Source organism: Cnephaeus nilssonii (assembly GCF_951640355.1).
Source record: "Cnephaeus nilssonii genome assembly, chromosome: 6".
Classification (NCBI taxonomy): Eukaryota; Metazoa; Chordata; class Mammalia; order Chiroptera; family Vespertilionidae; genus Cnephaeus; species Cnephaeus nilssonii.
In genome coordinates this window covers 101,531,614-101,559,116 of record NC_137077.1, presented here as the reverse complement: position 1 = coordinate 101,559,116, position 27,503 = coordinate 101,531,614, and the positions used below count along the sequence as shown (strand labels likewise).

At 38.1% G+C, this 27,503-nt stretch overlaps 1 protein-coding gene across 1 annotated transcript in view; it reads left to right on the top strand.

Annotated features, from left to right (window-relative positions):
- The window catches only part of RNF17 (ring finger protein 17), a gene marked incomplete at its 5' end in the record, with an annotated part of 170,164 nt that overhangs the window by 91,619 nt on the left and 51,042 nt on the right, over positions 1-27,503 (top strand). Inside the window, 5 exons of the mRNA XM_079773503.1 lie at positions 10,567-10,720; positions 16,011-16,126; positions 18,598-18,718; positions 24,507-24,627; positions 26,868-27,095. Of these exons, the coding sequence (XP_079629629.1) occupies positions 10,567-10,720; positions 16,011-16,126; positions 18,598-18,718; positions 24,507-24,627; positions 26,868-27,095 (740 nt within the window). The remainder of the gene's footprint in view (positions 1-10,566; positions 10,721-16,010; positions 16,127-18,597; positions 18,719-24,506; positions 24,628-26,867; positions 27,096-27,503) is intronic.

Genomic DNA, 27,503 nt, shown 5'->3' with positions numbered 1-27,503 from the left:
CCCCATGGAAATACAAAGGATCATATAAAAGTACTGTGAACAGCTTTTTCCAACAAGCTGGACAACCTTGAGTAAATGGGCATATGCCTAGAAAAATACACTGTTCCAAAACTAAATCAGGAAGGATCAGAAAATCTGAATAGCCTAATAACTAGTGATGAAACTTAAGCAGTAATAAACATTTTTAAAAAAATCAACAACTGCCAGCAAACAAAAGAGCTAGTCTAAACTGCATCACAGGGGAGTTTTACCAAACATTCAAGAACAACTAACAACTATCCTCTTCAAACTATTCCAAAAAATTCAAGAGGAAGGAACACTCCCAAACTCTTTTTATTTTTATTTTTAATTACTTTATTGATTAAGGTATCACATATTTGTCATCAATCCCCCCCCCATTCCCATCCCAAACCTCCCCCACACGCATGTCCCCATCCCCCTGTTGTCCGTGATCACTGGTTAGGCTCATATGCAAGCACACAAGTCCTTTGGTTGATCTATCTCCCTTGTCCCCACCCTCCCCTACCTTCCCTCTGAGGTCTGACAGTCTGATCAATGCTGTTCTTGATCTTCAGTCTCTGTTGTTCATCTTTTCCCCTAGATGAGTGAGCTCATGTGATACTATGAATACACTTATAGGAACCGAAAATGAGACAAGCAATAATGGTTATGCTGAGAGGCAAATGAATCAGTCTATAGTGAGTTTCTTTCTGGGCCAACAGTTCTTTTGAGTCCCGATTTCTATGTCCAACAGTTGTTTATGTGTACATAACAGCAATGATATTTCAGTTCTGGATGGTGGGCAAATGGTGGTAATGCAGGTCCAACCCTCTCTGGTTTGGTCCTGGGCAATCTGCAGTGACTCACATCTGCTGACTGCTAGTATGGCAAGGCATGGTCAGCGTCTTCCATCTCTGGACTGTTTCTCTTCTGACTTCATGGCTGGAGCACTCCTGTCAATTCCTCTCTGTTGCAGGACCAAACACTTTCTATGAGGCTAGCATTACCCTAATTCCAAAACCAGAGAAGACACTACAAAGAAAAAGAATTACAGACCAATATTCCTTGTGAGCATAGATGCTAAAATCCTCAACAAAATTTTAGCAAATTGGATCCAGCACACATTAAAAGGATCATACACCATGACCAAGTAGGATTTATTCTAGGGATGCAAGGCTGGTACAATATTTGCAAATCAATAAACGTGATATAGCACAAACATATTGCAAGACAAAAATCACGTGATCATATCAATAGATGCAGAAAAAACATTTGACAAAATCCAACATCCTTTTTTTTTAATAAAAACTCTCAGCAAAGTGGGAATAGAGGGATCATACCTCAACATAATAAAAGCTTTACATGACAAACTTACAGCCAACATTATACTCAAAGGGCAAAAACAAAAACCATTTTTACTAAGAACAGGAACAAGACAGGGATGCCCACTTTCACCATTCAGTTTGACACAGTACTGGAAGTGCTAGCCATAGCAATCAGACAAGAAGAAGAAATAAAAGGCATCCAAATGGAAAGGAGGAAATAAAACTATCATTATTTAGAGACAACATGATATTATACATAGAAAACACTAAAGACTCCATCAAAATGCTACTAGATTTATTAAATGAATTTGGCAATGTGGCAGGATATGAAATTAACACCCATAACCCCCTAGCATTTTTTTTTGTTGACTTCAGAAAGGAAGGGATAGGGAGAGAGAGAGAGAAACATCAATAATAAGAGAGAATCATTGATCAGCTGCCTTCTGCATGCCCCACACTGAAGATCGAGCCCGCAACCCAGGCATGTGCCCTTGACGACTATCGAACCAGAGACCCTTCAGTCCACAGGCCAACCCTCTATTTACCAAGCCAAACCAGCTAGGGACTCTAGCATTTTTATACACCAACTAGAGGCCCGGTGCACGAAATTCGTGCACGGTTAGGATCCCTAGGCCTGGCTGGGATCAGGGCCAATGGAGGCCTTCCGGCTGTGGCTGGGGCCTTCCCCAGCTGCTGGCTGGGACCTTCCTTCATTCTGTGCTGCTCCTTGGTGGTCAGCGCACATCATAGCGAGCGATAGAATTTAGAACTCTTGGTCTCCAAGTAAAACTCCCATGGGGACACTTTGCATATTAGCCTTTTATATATATAGATAATGAGCTCTCAAATAGAAACTAAAAAAATAATACCATTTACCATTGCAACAAAACAATTAAGATACTTACAAATAAACAAGGAGATAAAAGACCAGTACTCAGAAAATTACAGGATGTTTAAAATAAAAGAGATAGAGGAAGATATACACAAGTGGAAGAATATACTGTGTTCATGGATTGGTAGAATCAACATCATTAAAATGTCGATACTACCCAAAGCAATCTATAGATTCATTGCCATCCCTATTAAAATACCAGCATATTTCACAGACCTAGAATTGATTCTCCAAAAATTTATATGGAACAAGAAAAGACCTCAAATAGCCACAGCAATCTTGAGAAAGAACAAAGTTGGAGGGAATCACAATTCCAGATATCAAGTTAAACTACAAAGCCACTGTACTTATAGCCCCGGATGTCAATACAGAAACACTGCCAACCAGGGGTTGAATCACAAACTGACTCTTGTGTAAATACAACCAAAGGCAGTCTGAGTAACAAAGAAATACTGCCTGCTTGAAAACAGGATTGTGGCTTACAACACAGAGGAGCTATGGAATGCAGGGAACTTCAATAATGTCCTGACTACCTGACATGAAACAGGCGTGCCAAACCAGAACAGTAGAGGAAGTGAATGACCTTCACTACTGCACATTTTTCTTTTTTATCTTTTACTTAAGAAACTGAATATATTTTTTATTTTTTTCTCACTTGATTTTCCTTCTTAATTATTGTATTTTTATTTTTAATCAGTATTATTATTACTACTGTAAGTGGCCTGGTGCACAAAATTCATGCACGGGGGAAGGAGGTGTCCCTCAGCCCAGCCTGCATCCTCTCCAATCTGGGATCCCTCTCACAATCCAGGACTACTGGCTCCCAAATGCTTGCCTGCCTGATTGCCCCTAACTGTTTCTGCCTGCCAGCCTGATCACCCCCTAACCACTCCCCTGTCAGCCTGATCGATGTCTAACTGCTCCCCTGCCAGCCTGATTGCCCCTAATTGCCCTCCCCTCTCGGCCTGGTTGCCCTTAACTGTCCTCCCCTGCAGGCCTGGTTGCCCCCAACTGCCCTTCCCTGCTGGCCCAGTCACCCCCAACTGCCCTCCCCTGCTGGCCTGGTCACCCACAACTGTACTCCCCTGCTGGCCATCTTGTGGCATCCATCTTGTGTCCACATGAGGGCGGCCATCTTTGACCACATGGGGGCGGACATCTTGTATGTTGGGGTGATGGTCAATTTGCATATTACCTTTTTATTATATAGGATTATTTTACCTTTTTTAAAAGTTTTATTTTATTTTGGGATTAGTATTCTACATTCTATTTTCATTTTTCCATTAGCATCATTTTACTCTATCTCAACTTCACCTTTATGCCAACACTCTCTTTCTCATTTTTTCCCTTTTGTTGTCCTGTTTCTCTTACCCTATTCCTGATTTAGGTTTCCCCTATTCCTTCTTTTTACCCCGTTAAAAATTCATCTTACTTATATATATATATATAATTTCTGATCCCCTGCTCCAAGTCCATACACACTTCTCTCTTTTCTTCACTATCCAAATATTTTTTCTCTTTCTTTTTTTGTTTTCTGTTGTTTTTTATTTATGTTTTTTGTTTATTTTGTTTTGTTTTGCCCTTCTTTCTCTCTGTCCTATTGTTGTTGTTTGTTTTTTTATTAGATTGGTTTTTATTTTTTGTTTGTGTGATTGTTTCTCTTTTTTTGCTTCTGTTTTTCCTCTCCTCGCTTGTTATTAGTTGTTGATTGTACTTTGCATTCATATCTGGGTGTTAGTTGTTTGCATTTTTTTCTTTTGGAATAGTTCTATTGGAGTTTTCTCCCCATATAAATAGTTTTTTCCCCTTTTTTAATTCTCTTTCTTTTCTCTCATACTTTTTTTTCCCTTTCTCAATATCATTTTTGCACTCTTTTTTTTAATCCCCTAATTCTCTCTTCTCTGGTGATCACCTTTATATGGGGTTATTAGTATTGTGAATACAATTGTGTTCATTGCCTTGTTTGTTGTACCTTGTTGTGTTGTATTTTGTACCTTTAAGTCAACGCAGGAGAGAGCGAGCTACATAACCAGACACCTTGAAAGGAGAGATCATGGGTAGACAAAGAAACAGCCCACATAAGAGAGAAAAGGTGGCATCACCAGAAAAGGAAGTAAACGAAATGGGGGCAAGCAATATGTCAGAGAGAGAAATCAGAGAAATGGTCATAAGGTGGATGAAAAGAATGGAAGACAAATTCTACAATATGTGTAAGAACCAAGAGGAAATGAAGAAGAACCAAGAAGAAATGAAAAATGACATCACTGCAATAAAGAACTCAATAGAAAGCATCAACAGTAGAGTAGAAGAAGCAGATGACCACATCAGTGAGCTAGAAGACAAGGTATGAAAAAATACCTAAGCAGAGCAGCATCCAGAAAAAAGCTTAAAAAACAAGAGGAGAGGATAAGGGAACTTTGGGACAACATGAAACAAAACAACATCCACATAATAGGGGTGCCAGAAGGAGAGGAAACTGAGAAAGGAATAGAAAACCTGTTTGAAGAAATAATGACAGAAAACTTTCCTGATATAGTGAAGAAAAAACTCACACAAGTCCGAGAAGCTCACAGAGTCCCAAACAAAATGAACCCCAAAAGACCAATGCCAAGGCACATTATAATTAAATTGGCAAATACCAACGACAAAGTAAGAATCTTAAAAGTGGCCAGAGAGACACAGAAAGTTACCTACAAAGGATCCCCCATCAGACTAATGACTGATTTCTCAACAGAAACACATCAGGCCAGAAGGGAATGGAATGAAATATACAAAGTCATGCAAAGGAAGGGTCTAAATCCAAGAATACTGTACCCAGTAAGGCTATCAATCAAAATTGAGGGTGAAATCAGGAGCTTCAAGGACAAAAAGGGACTAAGGGTGTTTATCACCACCAAACCAGCAATGCAAGAAATGTTAAAGGGTCTGCTGTAAAAAGAAGAAATAGGAAGTGAAGAAGGAACACAGGAGTAAAGAAAAAAATGGCGACAAACAAGTACCTATCAATAATAACTTTAAATAGATTAAATGCCCCAATCAAAAGACATAGGGTAGCTGAGTGGATAAGAAAACATGACCCATATATCTGCTGTCTACCCACCTCAGAAAAAGGAATCACACAGACTGATGGTGAAGGGATGGAAAAAGATATTTCAGGAGAATGCAAATGAAAAAAAAAAAGCTGGGGTAGCAATACTTATATCTGACAAATTAGATCTCAAAGTGAAGGACATAAAAAGAGATAAGGAAGGCCACTTCATAATACTAAAGGGAGCAATTCAACAAGAAGATATAACTCTGGTAAACATACATGCACCCAATACAGGAGCACCCATATACATAAAAAAAACTTCTGGAGGATATCAAGGGAGAGATTGGCAGCAATACAGTCATAGTACGGGACTTTAATACCCCACTAACACCACTGGACAAATCCTCTAAACAAAAAATCAGCAAAGAAATATCAATCCTAAATGATACGCTAGATGAGATGGATTTAATTGACATCTTCAGAACGTTTCACCCCAAAGCCACAGAACATACATTCTTCTCAAGTGCACATGGGTCATTTTCAAAGATAGGCCATATGTTGGGACAGAGTCAAAGTCTCTTCAAACTCAAGAAGATAGAAATCATATCAAGCATCTTCTCACATCACAGTGGCATAAAACTAGAAATCAACTACAATAAAAACAATTTAAAAATCAAACATTTGGAGGCTAAATAGCATGCTGTTAAACAATGACTGGGTAACCAGAGAGATCAAAGAAAAAATTAAAAAACATCATGGCAACAAACGAAAATGAAAACACAACAATCCAAAATCTATGGGACACAGTGAAAGCAGTCCTGAGAGGGAAGTTCATAGCTCTACAGGCCTACCTCAGAAAACAAGAAAAAAAAAGGTAATTATCTAATCCTACAACTCAAAGAGAAATAGAGCAACAAGAAAAGCCAAGTGTAAGCAGAAGGAAGGAAATAATAAAGATCAGAGCGGAGATAAACAACATAGAGACAAAAAAAAAAAAACAACAATACAAAAGACCAACAAAACTCAAGAGCTGGTTCTTTGAAAGGATAAACAAGATTGATGAACCTCTAGCCATGATCACCAAGAAGTAGAGAGAGCGGACCCAAATAAACAAAATCAGAAATGTAAGAGGTGAAGTAACTGATCCCACAGAAATACAAACAATTATGAAAAAATACTATGAACAACTCTATTCCAACAAAATGAACAACCTAGATGAAATAGGCATATTCATAGAAAAATACAAGCTCCCAAAACTCAACCAAGAAGAATCAAAAAACCTGAATAGGCCGATAACTATCAAAGAAATTGAAACAGCGATCAAAAGTCTTCCAGCAAACAAAAGCCCTGATCCAGACGGCTTTACAGGGGAATTCTACCAAGTATTCAAGAAGAACTAAAACCTTTCCTCCTCAGACTATTTCAAAAAATTCAAGAGTAAGATACACTTACAAGTTCTTTCTATGAAGCCAGCATTTCCCTAATCTCAAAACCAGATAAAGACATCACCAAAAAAGAGAACTACAGGCCAATATCCTTGATGAACATAGATGCTAAAATCCTCAACAAAATTCTGGCAAATCGGATTCAGCAATACATTAGAAAGATCATAAACCATGACCAAGTGGGATTTATTCCAGGGATGCAAGGATGGTACAATATCTGCAAATCAACAAATGTGATACATCACATAAACAAACTGAGAGACAAAAATCACATAATCATATCAATTGATGCAGAAAAAGCATTGGACAAAATCCAACACCCTTTCTTGATAAAAACTCTCAGCAAAGTGGGAATAGAGGGATCATACCTCAACATAATAAAAGCCCTATATGACCAACCTACAGCCAACATCATACTCAGTGGGCAAAAACTAAACTCATTTCCCCTAAGAACAGGAACAAGACAAGGATGCCCACTTTCACCACTCCTGTTCAACATAGTACTGGAAGTATTAGCCATAGCAATCAGACAAGAAGAAGAAATAAAAGGCATCCAAATTGGAAAAAAAGAAGTAAAATTGTCCTTATTCGCAGATGACATGATACTATACATAGAAAACCCCCAAAACTCCATAAAACAAACAACTAGACCTAATAAATGAATTTGGCAATGTAGCAGGATACAAAATTTAACAACCAGAAATCTATGGCCTTTTTATATACCAAAAATGAACTCACAGAAAGAGAAATGAAAAAAATCCCATTTACCATTGCACCAAAAAAATGAAGATACCTACAAATAAATTTAACTAAGGATGTAAAAGACCTGTACTAGAAAAACTACAGGACATTGAAAAAAGAGATAAAGAAAGACATAAACAAATGGAAGAACATACCATGTTCATGGATTGGTAGAATCAACATCATTAAAATGTCCATACTACGTAAAGCAATCTATAGGTTCAATGCAATACCTTTTAAAATACCAATGGCATATTTCAAAGATCTAGAACAAACTACAAAAATTCATCTGGAATTTATAAAGACCCCAAATAGCCACAGCAATCCTGAGAAAGAAGAACAAAGTTGGAGGGGTCACAATACCACACATCAAGCTATATTACCAAGCCACGGTTCTCAAAACAGGCTGGTATTGGCACAAGAACAGACATATAGACCAATGGAACAGAATAGAGAATCCAGAAATTGACCCAAGTCATTATATTCAATATTTGACAAAAGAGGCAAGAGCATACAATGGAGTCAAAACAGTCTCTTTAATAAATGGTGCTGGGAAATTAGGTCAGATACATGCAAAAAAAAGGAAACTAGATCACCAACTTACACCATATGCAAAAACAAACTCAAAATGGCTAAAGGACTTGAATGTAAGAGGAGAAACCATAAAAATCCTATAAGACTCCATTGGCAGCAAAATTGCAGACATATGTTGTAGCAATATCTTATAGACACAGATCCTCGGGCAAGAGAGACTAAGGAGAAAATCAACAAATGGGACTACATCAAAATAAAAATATTCTGCACAGCAAAAGAAACCATCAACAAAACAACAAGAAAGCCCACTGCATGGGAGAACATATTTGCCAATGTTATCTCTGATAAGGGTTAAGCTCCAACATTTACAGGGAACTCATACAACTTAACAAAAGGAAGATAAACAACCCAATCAAAAAATGGGCAAATAATCTAAATAGACACATTTCAAAAGAGGACATTCAGAAATCCAAGAGACATGAAAACATGCTCAAAGTCACTAATCGTCTGAAAGTTGCAAATCAAAACAACAATGAGGTACCACCTCACACCTGTCAGAATGGCTATCATTAACAAATCAACAAATGACAAATGCTGGAGAGGATGCGGATAAAAAGGAACCCTCCTTCACTGCTGGTGGGAATGCAGACAGGTGCAGCCATTGTGGAAAACAGTATGGCGTTTCCTCAAAAATTTAAAAATGGAACTTCTATTTGACCCAGTAATACCACTTCTAGGAATATATCCTAAGAAAACAGAAACACCAATCAGAAAGGATATATGCACCCCTATGTTCATAGCAGCACAATTTACAATAGCTAAGATTTGGAAACAGCCTAAATGCCCATCAGCAGATGAGTGGATTAGAAAACTATGGTACATCTCACAGTGGAATACTACGCTGCTATAAAAAAGAAGGAATTCTTACCCTTCGCAGCAGCATGGATGGAACTGGAGAACATTATACTAAGTTAAATAAGCCAGTCAATGAAAGAAAAATACCACATGATCTCACTCATTTATGGAGAATAAAGAACATTATAACCTGATCAACAAAAAGATAGATACAGAGGCAGAGAAGCATCAGACTGAAATTCCAGTGGTAAGGCTGGGGAGGATTGGCGGGGGAGAGGTAAGAGATCAACCGAAGGACTTGTATGCATGCATATAAGTATAACCAATGGACGCAAGACACTGGGGAGTGGAGGGGTGAGGGCATGTGCTGGAGGGTAGGGGAGGCCGGGGGAAGGTCAATGGTGAGAAAAAAGTAGACATATGTACTACTATTTGTAATACTTTAAACAATAAAAAATAAAAGAATTGCTATTTGGAGAAATAAATGTTTATCTTTGACTTTGTTTTGTTTTAAGAACTATGTTTTAGGTACTTTTGGAAATTTAGGAACTACCATTTAAGGTAACCAAATAGTCCATTTAATAATAGAAAGCTCTATTTTATTCAACAATGCTGCCATTTCACAAATCCTACTGAAATTATTAATTTAAATATTTTATCAATTCACTTAAAAACTATTAGATGAAATGGTTGATAGGAAACTGGACACAATGCCAAAGTTGTACTACATGAATTACTTTATGGCCACTGTACAATGCAGGGATTAGAATCATCACTCCAATCCATATGTGAATCTTAGTGCTTTCATAAATTTTAGTTATGATATATTCTAGTCAAAAAGCGTTGGCTTCAATCCATCACACCTATAGATAAAATTTTCACCTTTTAGGAAATTCAGGGAAGAGACCCAACTCAGCAAAGGAATAAGTTAAATAACAGCATGAAGACATGAACACATAAGTCCAAAAGGTGGGACATTCTATAGAAAAAGTAGCAGATTCTTCAATAAGACAGGGTCATTTTTAAAAGAACACTACACCAGACTTACCATGTATAGTCTTGGATTGGATACTAGTTTTGGTCAGTTGGAGAAATATAAATTGGTATAGAAATACTAATAGGAACACAAAAAAGGTGAGAGTTGATTTTTAAAAATGCAGGTTGTCAAATTGTATGTATGGTATGATCTCATTTTTTGACAAAAAAAAAACGAAGGTATGGAAAGCGTCAGAAAATATCCAGAAGGATCTACATTTAAGATATCTGGAGGAATGTGATTAAAATTGTTTATTTTATGCTAATTTTATATGCTTCTGAAATAAGTTATTTCAAATTTAAATTATATAACACTAGAGGCCCGATGCACGAAAATTCTTGCAAGAGTAGGCCTTCCTTCCCCTGGCTGCCGGCACCGGCTTCCCTCTGGCACCCGGGACCCAGGCAGCTTCCTTCCAGCTTCCCGCAGGCACCCAGAACCCGGGCTGGCTTCCCTCGGGCTGCCCAGAGGCACCCGGGACCCAGCTGGCTTCCTGCCGGCCCTGGCTTCGTCAGGAAGGATGTCCGGAATGACGTCCAGAAGACGTCCGGTCTAATTAGCATATTACCCTTTTATTATTGTAGATGATTTCTATCTAATTCCAATTCTAACATTTCTTAATTTTATAAATCATGCTTATAATATATGCAATATTAAAAATTTAAGTTTCTATGAAACTGCAATATTTTAATCCCTTTATTTCTTAGATAGAGAGCCTGGATTTTTTATTTCTATTAAAGACAATTGAAGATTTCTATAAAAGTGAAGATGGGGAAAATCTAGAAATCCTCTGTCCAGTTCAAGATCAAGCATGTGTAGCCAAATTTGAAGATGGAGTTTGGTACCGGGCAAAAGTCATTGGTAGGCAATTTTGCACACTATTTCTACAAGGAAATGTTATGCTTAAGAACTGATATCATTTGAGTAGGTATAAATTGAATATTGGGAGTGATATTATTTGATCTATAAATTTTATCTGTCATCTGTCTTTAGAAAGCTAGTGATAATGTTGGGAGATGAATCTCTAAGAGGCTCCTTAGATTTCATTTGATTTGACCATTTTTTTGTTTTCTAATGTCTGCTTTATTTAAGAAGTTAAAAAGTGCTAAATGACTTTACACTCCACTCTCCTAAAAGGCAAATACTTTTAATTCAGCCATTTGTTTTGGTATTTACCTGTGTTATTTCTTTTCAATAACATATAGTACTTTGTTGATATTTTCTTACATATTACTTGTTTTGTTAGATAAGTTTTAGATCTCTTATAGCTCTTTTGTCCCCTCATAGTTGTCTGACAGTTTTTACTTAAATTAATATTTTATGTAACTATTTTCATTGGTAAGCCATAAAATACACTTTGTTTAATTCTGAGTTAATAATTGCATCAACTTTTTACTTTTTCTTTTAATTTTTGGCTACATATGCCTAATACTTCAAAAACAGTTTTCCATATTTTTAGACTTTGAGATAATATTAGCTTTAATTATTTTCATTATTTTAATCCTCACCTGAGGATATTTTTTTTCATTACTTTTTAGAGAGGGAGGGAGAGGAGGGGAAGAGAGAGAATTGATGGGAGAGAGACACATTGATTGGTTGCCTCTTGCACATGCCCCAACTGGGGCTGGGGTTGAACCTGTAAGCCAGGTACATGCCCTTGGCCGGAAACTAAACACATAACCCTTCAGGTACATGGGCCAACACTCTAGCCACAGAGCAACACTGGCCAGAGCAGGTTATTTATTTATTTATTTTTCTTTTATAATCTATATATATAAAAACCTAAGCGACCGGCCAATCAACCAGTAGCTATGACACGCACTGATCACCAGAGGGTAGATGCTCAACGCTGAAACCACGGGCATGGAAACATGGAACAGTCTGATGAATCTCAGAGGAGAGGGGGGAGGGGGGAAGGCGGGAAGAGATTAACCAAAGATTTTATATGCATACCAGAGGACTGATGCACGGATTCGTGCACCGGGGGTGTCCCTTGGCCTGGCCTGCAGGGATTAGGCTGAAACCAGCTCTCCAATATCCGCTGAGGGGTCCCGGATTGTGAGAGGGCGCAGGCCAGGCCCAGGGTCTAGGCCTCTAGTTAATACATAATATATTTTTATCTTTATTGTTGAAAGTATTACTTATGTCTCCTTATTTTCCCCATTGACCCATTCTATCCTGCCCTTGCCCCTCGCCCCAGGTCTTCACCACACTACTGTGTCCATGGGTTATGCATATATATATATACATACAAATTCTTTGTTTCATCTCTTCCCACCCACCCACTCCCCGCCTTCCCTCTAGATTCGACAGTCTGTTTCATGCTTCTATGTCTCTGGGTCTATTTTTTTCATCAGTTTATTTTGTTCATTGGATTTCATATATGAGTGAGATCATGTGATACTTGTCTTTCTCTGACTGGCTTATTTCACTTAGTTTAATACTCTTCCAGGTCCTTTCATACTATCTCAAAGGGTAAGAGACCCTTCGTTTTTACTGCTGCATAGTATTACATGGTGTAGATGTACCATAGCCTCTTTATCCACTCATCTACTAATGGGCACTAGGGCTGTTTCCAAATCCTAGCTATTGTAAATAGCGCTGCTGTGAACATAGGGGTGCATATCTTCTTTCTGATTGGTGTTTCAAGCTTCTTAAGGTATATTCCTAGAAGTGGGATCACTGGGTCAAATGGCAGTTCCATTATTAATTTTTAGAGGAAAATCCACACTGATTTTCCTAGTAGCTGTACCAGTCTGCATTCCCACCAGCAGTGTATTAGGGTTCCTTTTTCTCCACATTCTCCCCAGCACTTCTTGTTTGTTAATTAATTGATAGCAGCAATTTTGACAGGTGTGAGGTGGTACCTCATTGTTGTTTTAATTTGCATCTCTCTGATGATTAGTAATGTTGAGCATTTTTTCATATGTCTCTTGGCCATTTGTATGTCTGCTTTGGAGAAGTGTTTATTTAGGTCTTCTGCCCATTTTTTTATTGGGTTATTTGTTTTCTTTTTGTTGATTTCTAAGAGTACTCTATATTTTGGATATTAACCTTTTATCAGATGTATCACTGACAAATATGTTCTCCCATATTGTGGGTTCCCTTTTCATTTTGATGCTGATTTCTTTTGTTGTGCAGGAGCTCTTTTTTTTTTTTTATGTAGTCCTAGTTGTTTATTTTTTCTTTTGTTTCTCTTGCACTAGGCATTATATTAGTGAAAATTTTGCTATGTGAGATGTCTGATATTTTGCTGCCTATGATTTCTTCAAGGATTTTTATGGTTTCATTACATACATTTAAATCTTTTATCCATGTTGAGTTTATTCTTATGTTTGGTGTAAGTTGGTGGTCTAGTTTCATTTTTTACATGTACCTGTCCAGTTGTTCCAACACCATTTATGAAGAGACTGTCTTGAATCCATTGTATATTCTTGCCTCCTTTATCGAAGATTAATTGAGAATAACAGCTTGAGTCGATTTCTGGGATCTCTGTTCTGTTCCATTGATCTATTTGTCTGTTCTTGAGCCAATACCAGGCTGTTTTGAGTACAGTGGCTTTGTAGTATAGCTTGATAATCTGGTCTTATGATCCCTCCAACTTTGTTCTTTCGATTGCTGTGGCTATTCGGGGTCTTTTTTGTTTCCATATAAATTTTGGAGTGTTTGTTCTAGATTTCTGAAATATACTATTGGTATTTTAATAGGACTTGCACTAAATCTATATATGGCTTTGGGTAGTATGGACATTTTATTTATTTATTTTTTTAATATCTTGATTTTTTACAAAGAGGAAGGGAGAGGGCTAGAGAGTCAGAAACATTGATGAGAGAGAAACATCAATCAGCTGCCTCCTGCACACCCCCCACTGGGGATGTGCCCGCAACCAAGGCACATGGCCTTGACCAGAATCGAACCTGGGACCCTTGAGTCCGCAGGCCGACGCTCTATCCACTGAGCCAAACCAGTCAGGGCTGGACATTTTAATGATGTTTATTCTACCAGTTCTTGACATAGTATATTCTTTTATGTGTTTATATAGTCTTCTATCTCTTTTTTTCCATATTCTATAGTTTACGAATACAAGTCTTTTATTCAGTGGTGTTTTTTTTAAATATATTTTATTGATTTTTTACAGAGAGGAAGGGAGAGGGATAGAGAGTTAGAAACATCAATCAACTGCCTCCTGCACACCCCCTACTAGGGATGTGCCCGCAACCAAGGTACATGCCCTTGACCGGAATCGAACCTGGGACCCTTCAGTCCGCAGGCCGACGCTCTATCCACTGAGCCAAACCAGTTAGGGCTTTTATTTAGTTTTTAACTGTGAAAACATTCTTCTGTCTTCTGCTCCAATTAGAATGCTTGTCCTCTAGGTTTACTGCACTTTTGTTATCCTGGGAATTTATTTCACTTGATCATACACTTCACTGTTCTCTGTATGGGATCCCTTGTTTCCTGGATCTCAGGTTTACCTCTTCAGTTTACTCCCTTCGTTTGGTGGAGCATCTTCTGATTGTTTACTCAGAGAAAATAAATATTGAGACCTTTCATGTCGCCTGACTTACCTCTCATGCGATTGATAATTTGGGTAAAAAGTTTAAATTCCAACCTTTATCATTTTGTTTATTTTGTTTAAAACGGCATCTTCCTTCAGAGACTTGAGGAAAGGTAAGGTTCTAATGGTAGTGGTACAGTTGAGAATATTCTTCTAGATCAGGGGAACGTTGGGCCCTTGTGCCATATAAGGCCCATGAAATGATTTGGTCTGGCCTGACCATGGCATTATGGGTGAGTTAATTAAATGTTTGATAAAATATAGCAGGCTAATTTTTAAGTTGATAATTTTGTATGGCCTGTGAATGATGTTATAAATATCCAAATGGCCATTGGAAGAAAAAAGGTTCCCCACTCCTGTTCTACATAAAGATTTCAGTGGAAGTGGGGACAGGTTCCCTGACTTTCTTACTTTTTAGAGACAGGTGCCCCCTGAGTCACCTCAGTTACCGAAGGGCTTAAGTTGTTTGACATGTTATCTTGAGTACTTGTGTTGTTCTACCTTTTCCGCTTCTGTTAAGGAGCAAAGAAAGCCTGTACTTTTCCCATATTGAAAGCATATATAGTATCGGTCCTTAACTTTGAAAATGATGGCAACAAGGTTAGTAGCACTGTATACATGTTCTGAGAGAAGCTAAAGTCAACTGTGTATTGTGAGTTTTTCTAAGGTCAGTTGTGTTTGGTCTGTTTTTTAAATATGTTTTCATTAATTTTCAGAGAGAGGAAGGGAGAGGGAAAGAGAGAGAGGGAGAGAGAAACATCTAGGATGAGAGAGAATCATCATTCCCCCTACTGGAGATCAAGCCTGAACCTGGGCAAGTACCCTGACAGGGAATCGAACCATAACCTCCTGGTTCATGGGTTGACCCTCAACCACTGAGCTATACCAGCCACGTTGTGTTGGTCTTTATTCAAACTTCATTGTATTTGAATCTTCCAGAGGTTTCTTTGGTATCCTTTAAAATATAGACACTAGATTGACATAGAGGTCTATCTCCACTTGCTTTTTCACAATATCCTAAAATAAATTTTGAAAATTCCATAATTTATATCATTATATGAATGAATCCTTAGTTTTTCATTATTAAATCTTTTGCCTTGTTTGATGACCTGTGTTGATAATCAACACTTATTAAGTGCTTGCTTTATGCTTGGTGCTTGTAAAATGTTTTAAATAGGTAAATTCTCAAAAAAAAAAGTTGAACAAGATTTGATTGTTTGATATACCCATTTTACAGATGAAATAATGAGGGTTGGAGAGAAAAATTAACTTGCTCAGGGTGATACCTTGGAGATTTTAGATTCCCAGGTTTTGGGTTCAGTCCCCGGCTAGGGCATGTATGGGAAGCAATCAGTAGATGTTTCTCTCTCACATCTCTCCCCCTCCCTCCTTTTCCCTCTCTCGCTCTCTCCTTCTCTCCCTCTCTCCTTCTTTCCCTTTTCTCCCTCTCCCTTCCTCCCTCTCTCCATTCCTCTCACTAAAATCAATTTTTTAAATGTTTTTTAAGTATTAGTTGACTTTAAATCACTCTAAATTTTTCTAGATAGATTTTTCTTTCCAAGTTTGTGATTTCTAATTTCATAATTTTTGAAGGATTGCCTGGAAATCGTGAAGTTGAAGTTAAATATGTGGACTTTGGCAATACTGCAAAAATAACACTTAAAGAAATGCGTAAAATAAAGGATGAATTTCTGAATCCCCCAGAGAAGGTAATCTATTTATTGTGAATCATAAGGTTAGAATATTAGCACACATATGAAAGTATTTTTAAAAGTCATTTTACCATAGAAATGTTCTAGTAACTAACATTTTGGTCTATAAATGATTTCTGTTACATGGACTATAGAGTTGTTCTAGTTGCTATTTAAGAAATAATGTGTTTCTTAGCAAATTAAGTATTCATTATAAACATATGTGTATATTTTTGTGTCTTTATAAGAATTTTCTGGTCTGCAGCTTTTAATATTATTTTGAAATATCTATATAATGTGGTAAGAGTATGTGTAAAAAAAAAAAAAAGCTCATTACAGAAGTACTTTTACTGATCCCATTTATGTTTAAGTGTATATAACATACTATTGGCCTGCCCGGTGCACGAAATTTGTGCTTGGAGGGGGGGAGTCCCTCAGCCCAGCCTGCACCCTCTCCAATCAGGGACCCCTTGGGGGATGTCCGACTGCCAGTGGGATTGGGCCAAAACTGGCAGTCGGACATTCCCCTCACAATCTGGGACTGCTGGCTCCTAACCACTCACCTGCCTGCCTGCCTGATCACCCCTAACTGCCTCTGCCTGCCTTCATGATTGCCCCTAACTGCCCTCCCCTGCCGGCCTGATCTCGCCCCCAGTGGCCCTCCCCTGCTGGCCTGAACTCACCCCCAACCACCTTCCCCTGCCACCTGATTGCCCCCAACTGCCCTCCCCTGCTGGCCTGATCTCACCCCCAACGGCCCTCCCCTGCTGACTTGATCTCTCCCCCAACTGCCATCCCCTGCCGACCTGATCTCTCCCCCAACTGCCCTCCCCTACCAGCCTGATCTGACCCCTAACTGCTCTCCCCTGCCGGCCTGAGTGCTCCTAACTGCCTCTGCCTGCCTGATTGACCCTAACTGCCCTCCCTGCCACCTGGTTGCCCCCAACTGCCCTCCCCTGCCGGCCTGATCTTGCCTCCAATGGCCCTCCCCTGCTGGCCTGATCTCGCCCCCAACTGCCCTCCCCTGCCGGCCAATTTGGTTCTGATAGGTCAGTTTCTATGCCAGTCAGTGTCTCCAGGCCTGATCAGAGAGGCGGGGCTGATCAGCAGCCCCCAAGGAGGCCTGGAGAGAAACAGAGGTGCAGCTGCTGGCGAAGCCCGGAGAGAAAAAGAGAGGCAACGGCTGACCAAGAGCTGCCACGGAGGCTGCGGATCAGACCCTGCCTCTCTCTCTGGGTCTGATCCGCAGCCCCCTGGGCTGTCAGTACTGGGTCGCTGCGCCCGCACTGATGGCAGCCAGTACTGGGTTGCCGTGGCTGCAGGACTGACTTCTGGTGTTCGGTTGAGCCTTCGGTTGGTCGTTACAGACCCTGGGTTTTTATATATATAGACTAGATGCCCGGTGCACGAAATTCATGCACTGGGGGGGTGTCCCTCAGCCCAGCCTGCACCCTCTCCAATCTGGGACCCCTCGAGGGATGTCCGACTGCCAGTATAGGGCCCATGGGATCGGGCCTAAACCGACAGTCAGATATCCCTCTCACAATCTGGGACTGCTGACTCCCAACTGTTCGCCTCCCTGCCTGCTTGATTACTCCTAACCGCTTCTGCCTGCCAGCCCGATCACCCCCTAACCACACCCCTGCCATCCTGATTGATGCCTAACTGCTCCCCTACCAGCCCGATCACCCCCAACTGCCCTCCCCTGCAAGCCCAGTCCCCCGCAACTGCCCTCCCTGTAGGCCCAGGCCCCCACAACTGCCCTCCCCTGCAGGCCCGGTCACCTCCAACAGCCCTCCCCCTACAGGCCTGGTCACCCCCAACTGCCCTCCCCTGCTGGCCTGATTGCCCACAACTGCCCTCCCCTGCCGGCCATCTTGCAGCAGCCATCTTGGGACCACATGGGGGCGGCCATCTTGTGCGAGGGCATGATGGTCAATTTGCATATTCCCTCTTTATTATATATATAGATGTGCAAGAGAAAGAGATGTCTACAAGAATGAAGAAAAGAACAACGTAGCCTTCTGTAATCCTCTGAATTGCTGTTGAGCAGTATTTTGCATTTTAAAAATGGGTACAGAGTTACAGGAAAAGCTTAAAAATATAGATAAGCAAAATGAGGGTAATCACTCAGAATTATTCAATATTTTTAACATACTTCCATAAGATGCATCATCTCTTTTTAACAATTATAGGATTATGCTGTATACAGTCCTACAGCCTGCTTTTCTCATTTAATAATGTAGCATAAGGTTCTTATAATTCTTTTAATGGATGCTTGTTATTCTGGTATCTGTGTACAATACCCTGTTGATTCCAATTATTTGCATTTATAAAGTACTGTCATAGGCATCTTCCATATTTATTTATTTTCTGAATATGTATTAAATTCAAACACAAAGTTTAGTTTGAATACACATAAAATTTTAATTCTAAAATAACTAGAAATTAAGTTTACTTTCTTAATGGTGCAATTTTGTTTGACACAGGCAATTAAATGTAAGCTGGCCTATATTGAACCATGTAAAGGGACATTGCAGTGGTCCAAAAAAGCTAAAGAAAAATTTGAAGAAAAAACTCAAGATAAATTTATGACATGTTCAGTCATTAGTAAGCTATTTTTATTTTTATTTTTTGCTCTGTGATCATACATAATTTTAAATAAGTATAACATTCACCAGATCTTATAATAAATTCAGTGTGTCATCAACAAGAGTAGCAAAGATAAGTTTTATTGAAATTAGGTAAAATGGAGTAGTCTTCTATGCTCTAGAGCAAGCATGTCAAACTCGCTGCCTGGGCTGCATGTGGCCCACAATGAACATTTTTGTGGCCCAGCCAATATAACAATATGTAGGACACATTTTAATAAAAATGTCATAACTTAATTTTTACAATATCCTGTTATACATAATTATTAATAACGAACTACAACCTTCGCTAATGACTGATTACTATAATCGTGTTGCATTCATTTCCCTTAAGCATCTTTTTTTTTTCAATTTTTTTATTAAGGTATTATATGTGTACATATCTTACCATTGCCCCCCCTACCCCACTCCCATATATGCCCTCACCCCCCAGAGTTTTGCATCCATTGGTTATGCTTATATGCATGCATACAAGTCCTTTGATGGATCTCTTATCTCCCCCACCTCTCCCTAACCTTCCCCCTGTAATTTGACAGTCTGTTTGATGCTTTACTGTCTCTGTATCTATCTTTTTGTTCAAGTTTATAATGTTCTTTATTATCCATAAATGAGTGAGATCATGTGGTATTTTTCTTTCATTGACTGACTTATTTCACTTAACATAATGTTCTCCAATTCCATCCAGGTTGCTGCAAATGATGATAATTCCTTCTTTTTTATGGCAGCATAGTATTCCATTGTGTAGATGTACCACAGTTTTCTGATCCAGTCATCTGCTGACGGGCACCTAGGCTGTTTCCAAATCTTAGCTATGGTGAATTGTGCTGCTATGAACATAGGGGTGCATATATCCTTTCTGATTGGTGTTTCTAGTTTCTTCGGATATATTCCCAGGAGTGGGATTACTGGGTCAAATGGGAGTTCCATTTTCAGTTTTTTGAGGAAACTCCATACTGTTCTCCACAGTGGCTGCACCAGTCTGCATTCCCACCAACAGTGCACGAGGGTTCCTTTTTCTCCGCATCCTCGCCAACACTTGTCGTTTGTTGATTTGTTGATGATAGCCATTCTGACAGGTGTGAGATGGTACCGCATTGTTGTTTTGATTTGCATCTCTCGGATAATTAGTGACGTTGAGCATGTTTTCATGTGCCTTCCTTCTGTCTTCTTTTGAAAAGATTCTATTTAGGTCTGTTGCCCATTTTTTTATTGGATCATTTATCTTCCTTTTATTAAGTTGTATAAGCTGCCTGTAGATGTTGGAGATTAAATCTTTATCAGTGATGCCATTTGCAAATATGTTCTCCCATGCAGTGGGCCTTCTTGTTGTTTTGTTGATGGTTTCTTTTGCTGTAAAAAAGCTTTTTATTTTTATGTAGTCCCATTTGTTAATTTTCTCTTTAGCTTCCATTGCCCTAGGGGCAGTGTCAGTGAAGAATTTCTTTTGGCATATGTCTGACATTTTGCTGCCTGTGGATTGCTCTAGTATTTTTATGGTTTCCCGTCTTATGTTTAAGTCCTGTATCCATTTTGAGTTTATTTTTGTGTATGGCGTAAGTTGGTGATCAAGCTTCATTTTTTTGCATGTATCTGTCCAATTTTCCCAACACCATTTATTGAAGAGACTGTCTTTATTCCATTGTATGTTCATGCCTCCTTTGTCAAATATTAATTGAGCATAGTGGTTTGGGTCAATATCTGGATTCTCTATTCTGTTCCATTGATCTATATGTCTGTTCTTGTGCCAGTACCAGGCTGTTTTGAGAACAGTGGCTTTGTAATACAGCTTGAAATCTGGTATTGAGATCCCTCCTACTTTATTCTTCTTTCTCAGGATTGCTGTGGCTATTCAGGGTCTTTTTTTATTCCAGATGAATTTTTGGAGAGTTCTTTCAAGGTCTGTGAAATATGCCGTTGGTATTTTAATGGGGAGTGCATTGAATCTATAGATTGCTTTGGGTAGTATGGACATTTTAATGATGTTGATTCTACCAATCCATGAACATGGTATGTTCTTCCATCTGTTTACATCTTCCTCTATCTCTTTTTTCAGTGTCCTGTAGTTTTCCTCCCTTAAGCATCTTACATGCAGGCCCACCATTTCTCTCCACTAATACTAGCAGCGAATATTTTAGCAGCTGATTGCCACGTCATTAGTCTTGTACTGACTTGTTTGGTGCAACAGGAAATATTTCACTTTTGAACAAGAAAAATAGGTTTATTTGTGTTACACTTACTTGTGCAGTTATTCAGTGTCTGGTAAGTTAATGTTCAAGAAAAAATAATAATTTTTATTAAAATTTTCTGTTATTTTATGTTAATGATTACTCATTTATTTCAGCCCTTTGTATTCAGCATGTCTTTATTGAAATAAACCTATGTTTCTATGAAAATTGAAGATTTTGGTTTTTTGCAACCCACATAAACTTAAACCTTGTTTATTTGGCCCGTGTTAGCCTTTGGGTTTGACATGCTTGCAATCTATTGTTTTAAATCAGTACATGAGGTAAAAATTACTTTTAAAGATCAAGTCACCCTTAACACAGCCTCTTGAAAGCCCTAAAGCTAGGAATTAGCTTCTCTTATTTCTGTTTGCATTTTTGCCAGGACTGTGTCCCTGATTTTGCAATGATGGATGTCAGTGTTTAATTTGCAGGAAAGTGAGGGGAGGGAAGACATAACTGGTAAATAGTTTTATTTTGTTTTCATTTCATTTGACTTAAGTAAATTGAACAATAGACTCTCAGTATATTTTGAAAAAAGTTACTTCTTTTTTGGCATTATTTGAGTCTAAGACATAGGCTGATACTAGCCAACAATTTGGTAACCCAACAAATAGTGAAAATCAAAACTTCAATGGCAAAACCTAATCTGAATCGAATCGACATGAATATATATATATATACACACACACATATATATGTATATGTATATATATATACACACACATATATATGTATGTATATAATTTCTATCTCCTTTACATAGTAAATCCTCACTTAACATGGTCGATAGGTTCTGAGACCTTAAGCAAAACAACATGTAACAAAACCATTTTTACCATAGGTTAATTGATATAAACGAGTTTAGTTCCTAGGCATCTCATCAATGTTATAACAAAATGACATAATTTAAAGACCTGCATATATTCCACTTTGGGATAGTAATGTTCATTTGTGGGATGCTGTCTCAAAATCTGCTGGGGTTATTATAAAATATGCAACTTTTCTCAATTTGAAGAAATCTGAAACATGTCTTATTCCAAGGGGCTTGGATGGGGGATTGCGAATCTTATTTATCTGAGGCTTTATATGTTCCAAAGCTATGATCAACATTGGCTTTGTTGGTTTTAATGAGTACTAGTGTAGGATACACAAGACCATGTCTGCTTAGGGTTGATTTATGGGATTTTAAGGGTAACTTTTACTATGTCATTTTTTTCTTTTCTTTCTTTTTTTTTTTTAAATCCTCACCTGAGGAGATTTTTTCCATTAATTTCTAGACTGAACGTAAGGGAGGGAGGAGGGGAAGAGAGAGATAGAAGGGAAGAAGGAAGGGGAAAGAGAGTGAAACATTCACGAGGGATGCACATCAATTGGTTGTATCCCTCACGAGCCCCTACTGGGGCTAGGGAACCTGCAACTGAGGTATGTGCCTTTGACTGGGAAACAAACCCATGACCCTTTGGTCTGAGGGCCACTACTCTAACCACTGAGCAAAACCAACCAGGGCTATATTCATTTTTTTCACTTTTCTCATACTACCATTAAATGAACCCAACCATCGTCAGATTATTAGCCTGTTTTACAATGAGGAAACTGAAGCTTAGAGATCAAGTGGTCAAGGTCACATAGCCTAGAAATGATGACGTGTGATAATTTATTCACTTTATATAAGAAATTTTTCTGAAGAAATAGTTCCATAAAAGAGGAATATGATTATAAAAATTGAATCCTTAAGTCTATAGAATTTTTATATCTGGCTTCTCTGATATGAGCAATAAATTAAGTCCTTGAGTAACCTCCACTGATTTTGAGCTTTAACCTAGATCTGTGGTCGGCAAACTGTAGCTCGTGAGCCACATGCGGCTCTTTGGTCCCTTGAGTGTGGCTCTTCCACAAAATACCACTGCCTGGGCGAGTCTGTTTTGAAGAAGTGGCGTTAGAAGAAGTTTAAGTTTTAAAAATTTGGCTCTCAAAAGAAATTTCAATCGTTGTATTGTTGATATTTGGCTCTGTTGACTAATGAGTTTGCCGACCACTGACGTAGATAATTGTGCTTCCCAACTTCCCTTTTGATATTTATTCTGTTGATTTTGAGCTCCTCCCATGAATGTCCCCTCCTGTGGACAGACTGGGCTCCCTGGGTTTTTTTCTTGACTTCCCTTTTCTTTCTTACTTATTTGTTATACCAACAGCATCCAAACACTAGTCGTACCATAGTTATTAACCTAGATCATAGTTACTAACCAGAAGGCCCTGCTCAACTTAAAATAGCTTTCCCCACTAACCTGCACAATGATGAGATTGAGAGTTCAAGACATTTATAATAAAGTGAACTACCACAGATGAGAATGAGAGCTTCCCATTAATATGCATTGCTAACTTATAAAGCAAGGGACATTTAAATTTGAAGTAGGAGCAGTGCAGCGAGGTGGTGAAGGTACAGAACACAAGGAAAGCTGGCCCTGTTGGAATAAAGAACTTAATGCATGGGAAGTAGGAAATCAGATAACTGAAGGAAACATAAGAGATAGAAAGTAAGGAGATAAAAGTTTATTGAGGCTCTCCGCCTTTTGTCTCTAGATAATGTACCTGGTCTATTGAAAAGTAGTTATAAATGGTTTTCAGGTTCTTAAAAAACATTTTCTAGTATGTATTCTTATTAGTAGATGACATAGGATGCTACTGTTGGTAACAGTTTATCTTTTCATTTGGAATCATCATTCTGACTAGCAGGTACCAGCTACTACTAATATATGGAAGGTGCAGGCTTAAACTGATCTCCATGCTTAGAAGTATGTGTTGCCTAAAGAAATTCCTCTATCATTTATTCAGATACTCATTGAGCAGATTCTCTATGCTGTGTCCCATAAATAATAAGTAAGTAAATAGGCACATGCGATATAAACTTTACCCTCAGCTAACTCGTAGTTTAGTTTAAGAAATAGATCTAATAAATAATCAACCAATTTGTTTTCTAAAAGAAATTTAGATGGTTTGTCCTAAAATCTAGTTGATTAAGGGATGAGAAAAAATTCTACTTAAAGGTTCTAGCTTAAGTTTTTGTTATTTTTAACTTTGTGCCCTTTTTATAAAAACCATAAACCTTTTCAAATAATCACTGACCTGAATTAATTTTTATTCATTTTTTTGTCCTCTGGAACTTGACTGAATCTGATAAAACAGTGTAAAAACATACAAAAAAACAACTTTTCAATGAATATATGTCAATTTATATTTTTCTGAATCTAAAAGTTTTAAACTGCTTTTGGTTCATTATAGAACACCACATAATAGCATAAAATGAACATTTTATTATTTTGTATATGCTATAGATAACATTGGCAATTCTTTTTATGTCTGCAAAATGATACTTTTACCCTTAGAGAGAGACTTTGACATTATTCAGCAAGAAGTCTCATGTACACAAAATGAAAAAAGTTTCCAGTTTTTTTAATTGCTTCATTTAGTATATTTTACAACATATTTATTTCTTTCCCTAAACAAGTCTTAATGGTTTTATAGGAATTCTGGAAGATAACGTACTCTTGGTTGAGCTTTTTGATTCTCTTGGTGCTCCTGGAATGACTCCTACTAGTATTAATGACCAGCTAATCAAAGAGGGCCTAGCATCCTATGAAGTAGGGTAAGTAGACCTGTAAACTTTTATTTCTAGTTCATATGTAACACTTCATTCACAAGAAGGGAAACTGGCATGTCATTCCCCTTTGGGTATCTACTTGGGCCATAGGTGGGATTTTTCCCCTGTTGTTAGGTTGGGAACAACAATTGAAGTCATTAGTCTAATGGGGACTAGAGTGGCTTTTCCCTCCATTCCTAAGGAATCCTGAAACCACGAGAATGGCTCCTAGAAATTGAAGGTGCATGTTAGAAAAGGATATTGGCACCTTATTTCTAGATTGAACGTCTACTTAGGCAGCCTCTTGTACCTGTTTGAAAAGAGAATTAGGAAGAGAGAAGGCAGGATACAGAATAAGTGTACTGGTAGAGTACCCCACATTTCCATTTGGAGAAATGTTAATTTTCCTGAGTTCAAGTAGATACTTTGAAAGAGAAGCAGGCTTGAGCCATTGTGCTGATACTCAGGGCAGGACAGTGGTTGCGATGACCCTAGAAGCAGAAGGGCAGAGTGGTGGTGAGGAAGAGATTGGGAGGGTTTGGAGTCAAGACAAAGCAATTCTTCCACAATAGGGACTTATGCAGTGGGGTGGCCCTTTATGATTTTCTGAAGAACTCCCACATATAGCCCTTAAGAAAGCCAATATTTGATAATACCCAGAGAAGGGTAAGCCAGAGAAGCAATGACACCCAGCAGAGGCCTGCAATCATGTGCTCAGTGTGTGGTCTTGCTTCCCCTCCCCACCCTAACACTAGAAGAACTAGTAGCAAAAGAGAGAGGGCCTGTCCTTTTTCCAATATAGGTCCTAAGTGAGGAGGAGAAAGAGGTGAAAGGAAACTCTTAAATATATTAGACTGAGTTTTGTTAAGTCAAAGTTATTGAAATATAACATATACAATAAAAATTCATCCTTTTTAAGGTGCATTGTTATGGTTTTGATAAATATGTATGTATCATTTAAATATCTTACAATGTCATATATCAGTTATGCCTCAGTAAAGCTGAAATTTTAAAAATATTGTCCATCTTGTCATAAAGTATGGTTAACACACAGTAGAAGATAAAATGTATGTGTCAAACTGAAAACATGCCCTCAAGTTACTCATCAATATTAATATTGTTACATGGACGTATGTCAAATAATTAAATTACTTCTGTTGTAGCCAAAAGTTAGAGGTACAGTTCTTTCTTGGTCATAGAAACTGGTATTTCTTTGAGTTATGCTGTTGGGTAGTGCTCAGAGTTCATGTCAAATAAGGACTGAAAACTGTCCATTAGATTTAGCAGCAAAAAAATCGGTCATCTTGGTTAGCTAAATCTCAAACTTATGGTGAAAGGAAATAACTTTTTCCTTTATAGAAGTAGAAAATGGAATCTAATTATCTGTGGTTAGAGTCTGAACTAATCAGATATATTAAACATTCTAAACTCTTTATTTAATAATTTTTCTCCTAACACCCTTTAATAGCATTTGTTTTCCACTTGCATTTTAATTGGCAAATATTGATACTTTTTAGTCGAGGAGAAATATTCAAGTTATCAAAAAACTGAAAAGTCTTGGTGAGTACAAAATATCAATGGGAAATGGTGAAATTATGAGCAAAGTTGGTACTTTTTAAAAATCCTCACCAAGGACATGCTTTTATTGATCTTAGAGAGAGAGGATGTGAGAGATTGGTTGATGTGCCCCAATGGGGTTCAAACCTGCAACCTGGGTATGTGCCCTGACCAGGAATCAAACCCATGACTTTTCTGTGTAGGGGAAGACACTCCAACCAACTGAGCCACACCAGCCAGGGCCAAAGTTGGCATTTTCTTTTTTTCTTTTAGGGAGAGAGGAGGGAGAAACATCGATTGGCTCTATCCCATATGTACCCCAACTGACAAACATTGATCAGCTGCATCCCAAATGCACCCTAATTGGTGACTGAACCCCTGAAACCCAGGCATGTGTCCTGATTAGAAATCGAGCTGGTGACCCCCCATCCCGACACACCAGCCAGGGCAAAAGTTGGTATTTTAAACTGTGTTTTTAAGATAGAAAGTTTGGCTTTTAGGTTTTTCTTTTTGTGCTTACTTTGGTGGTATTTAATAACTTTTTTTAAAAGACTAAAATTGCTATTTAATATATCAAAACTGTGAAGTAGTGAGTCACAGCTAAAACTCATTCATCTCTTTATCTAAGCAAATGCAAACAAATACTTTGTGAACTACTTTTTTTGCTAATGGGTTTTGTTATTTTTCAGGTACACCATCAAAGATAATTCCAAAAAGCATACTGAAGTGTGGGATCCTTCTCCAGAAGAAATTATTTCAAATGAAGTAAACAACTTAAATTCTGTGACGGCAAAATCTCTACCTAATGAGAATCTTCAGTCTCTTTACAATAAGGAACTGCCTGTGCATATCTGTAATGTAGTATCTCCTGAGAAGATTTATGTTCAGTGGTTATTAACAGAAAACTTAATTAATAGGTATATGAAATAAGGAAAACATATTGCATATGATTTATTCTTTTTTCTATATTTTATTTCAAAGATCTAGAAGTCATAAATGTAGAACTTTATTTTATTTTTTTAAAATATATTTTATTGATTTTTTATAGAGAGGAAGGGAGAGCGATAGAGAGTTAGAAACATCGATGAGAGAGAAACATCGATCAGCTACCTCCTGCACACTCCCTACTGGGTATGTGCCTGCAACCAAGGTACATGTCCTTGACCGGAATCGAACCTGGGACCCTTCAGTCCCCAGGCCGACGCTCTAGCCACTGAGCCAAACCGGTTAGGGCATAAATGTAGAAATTTAAAGGTAGATAAATTATTTCAGCTAAATAATCTACTTTTTACTAGTTAAAAATATATAATTACTATCTTTACTGG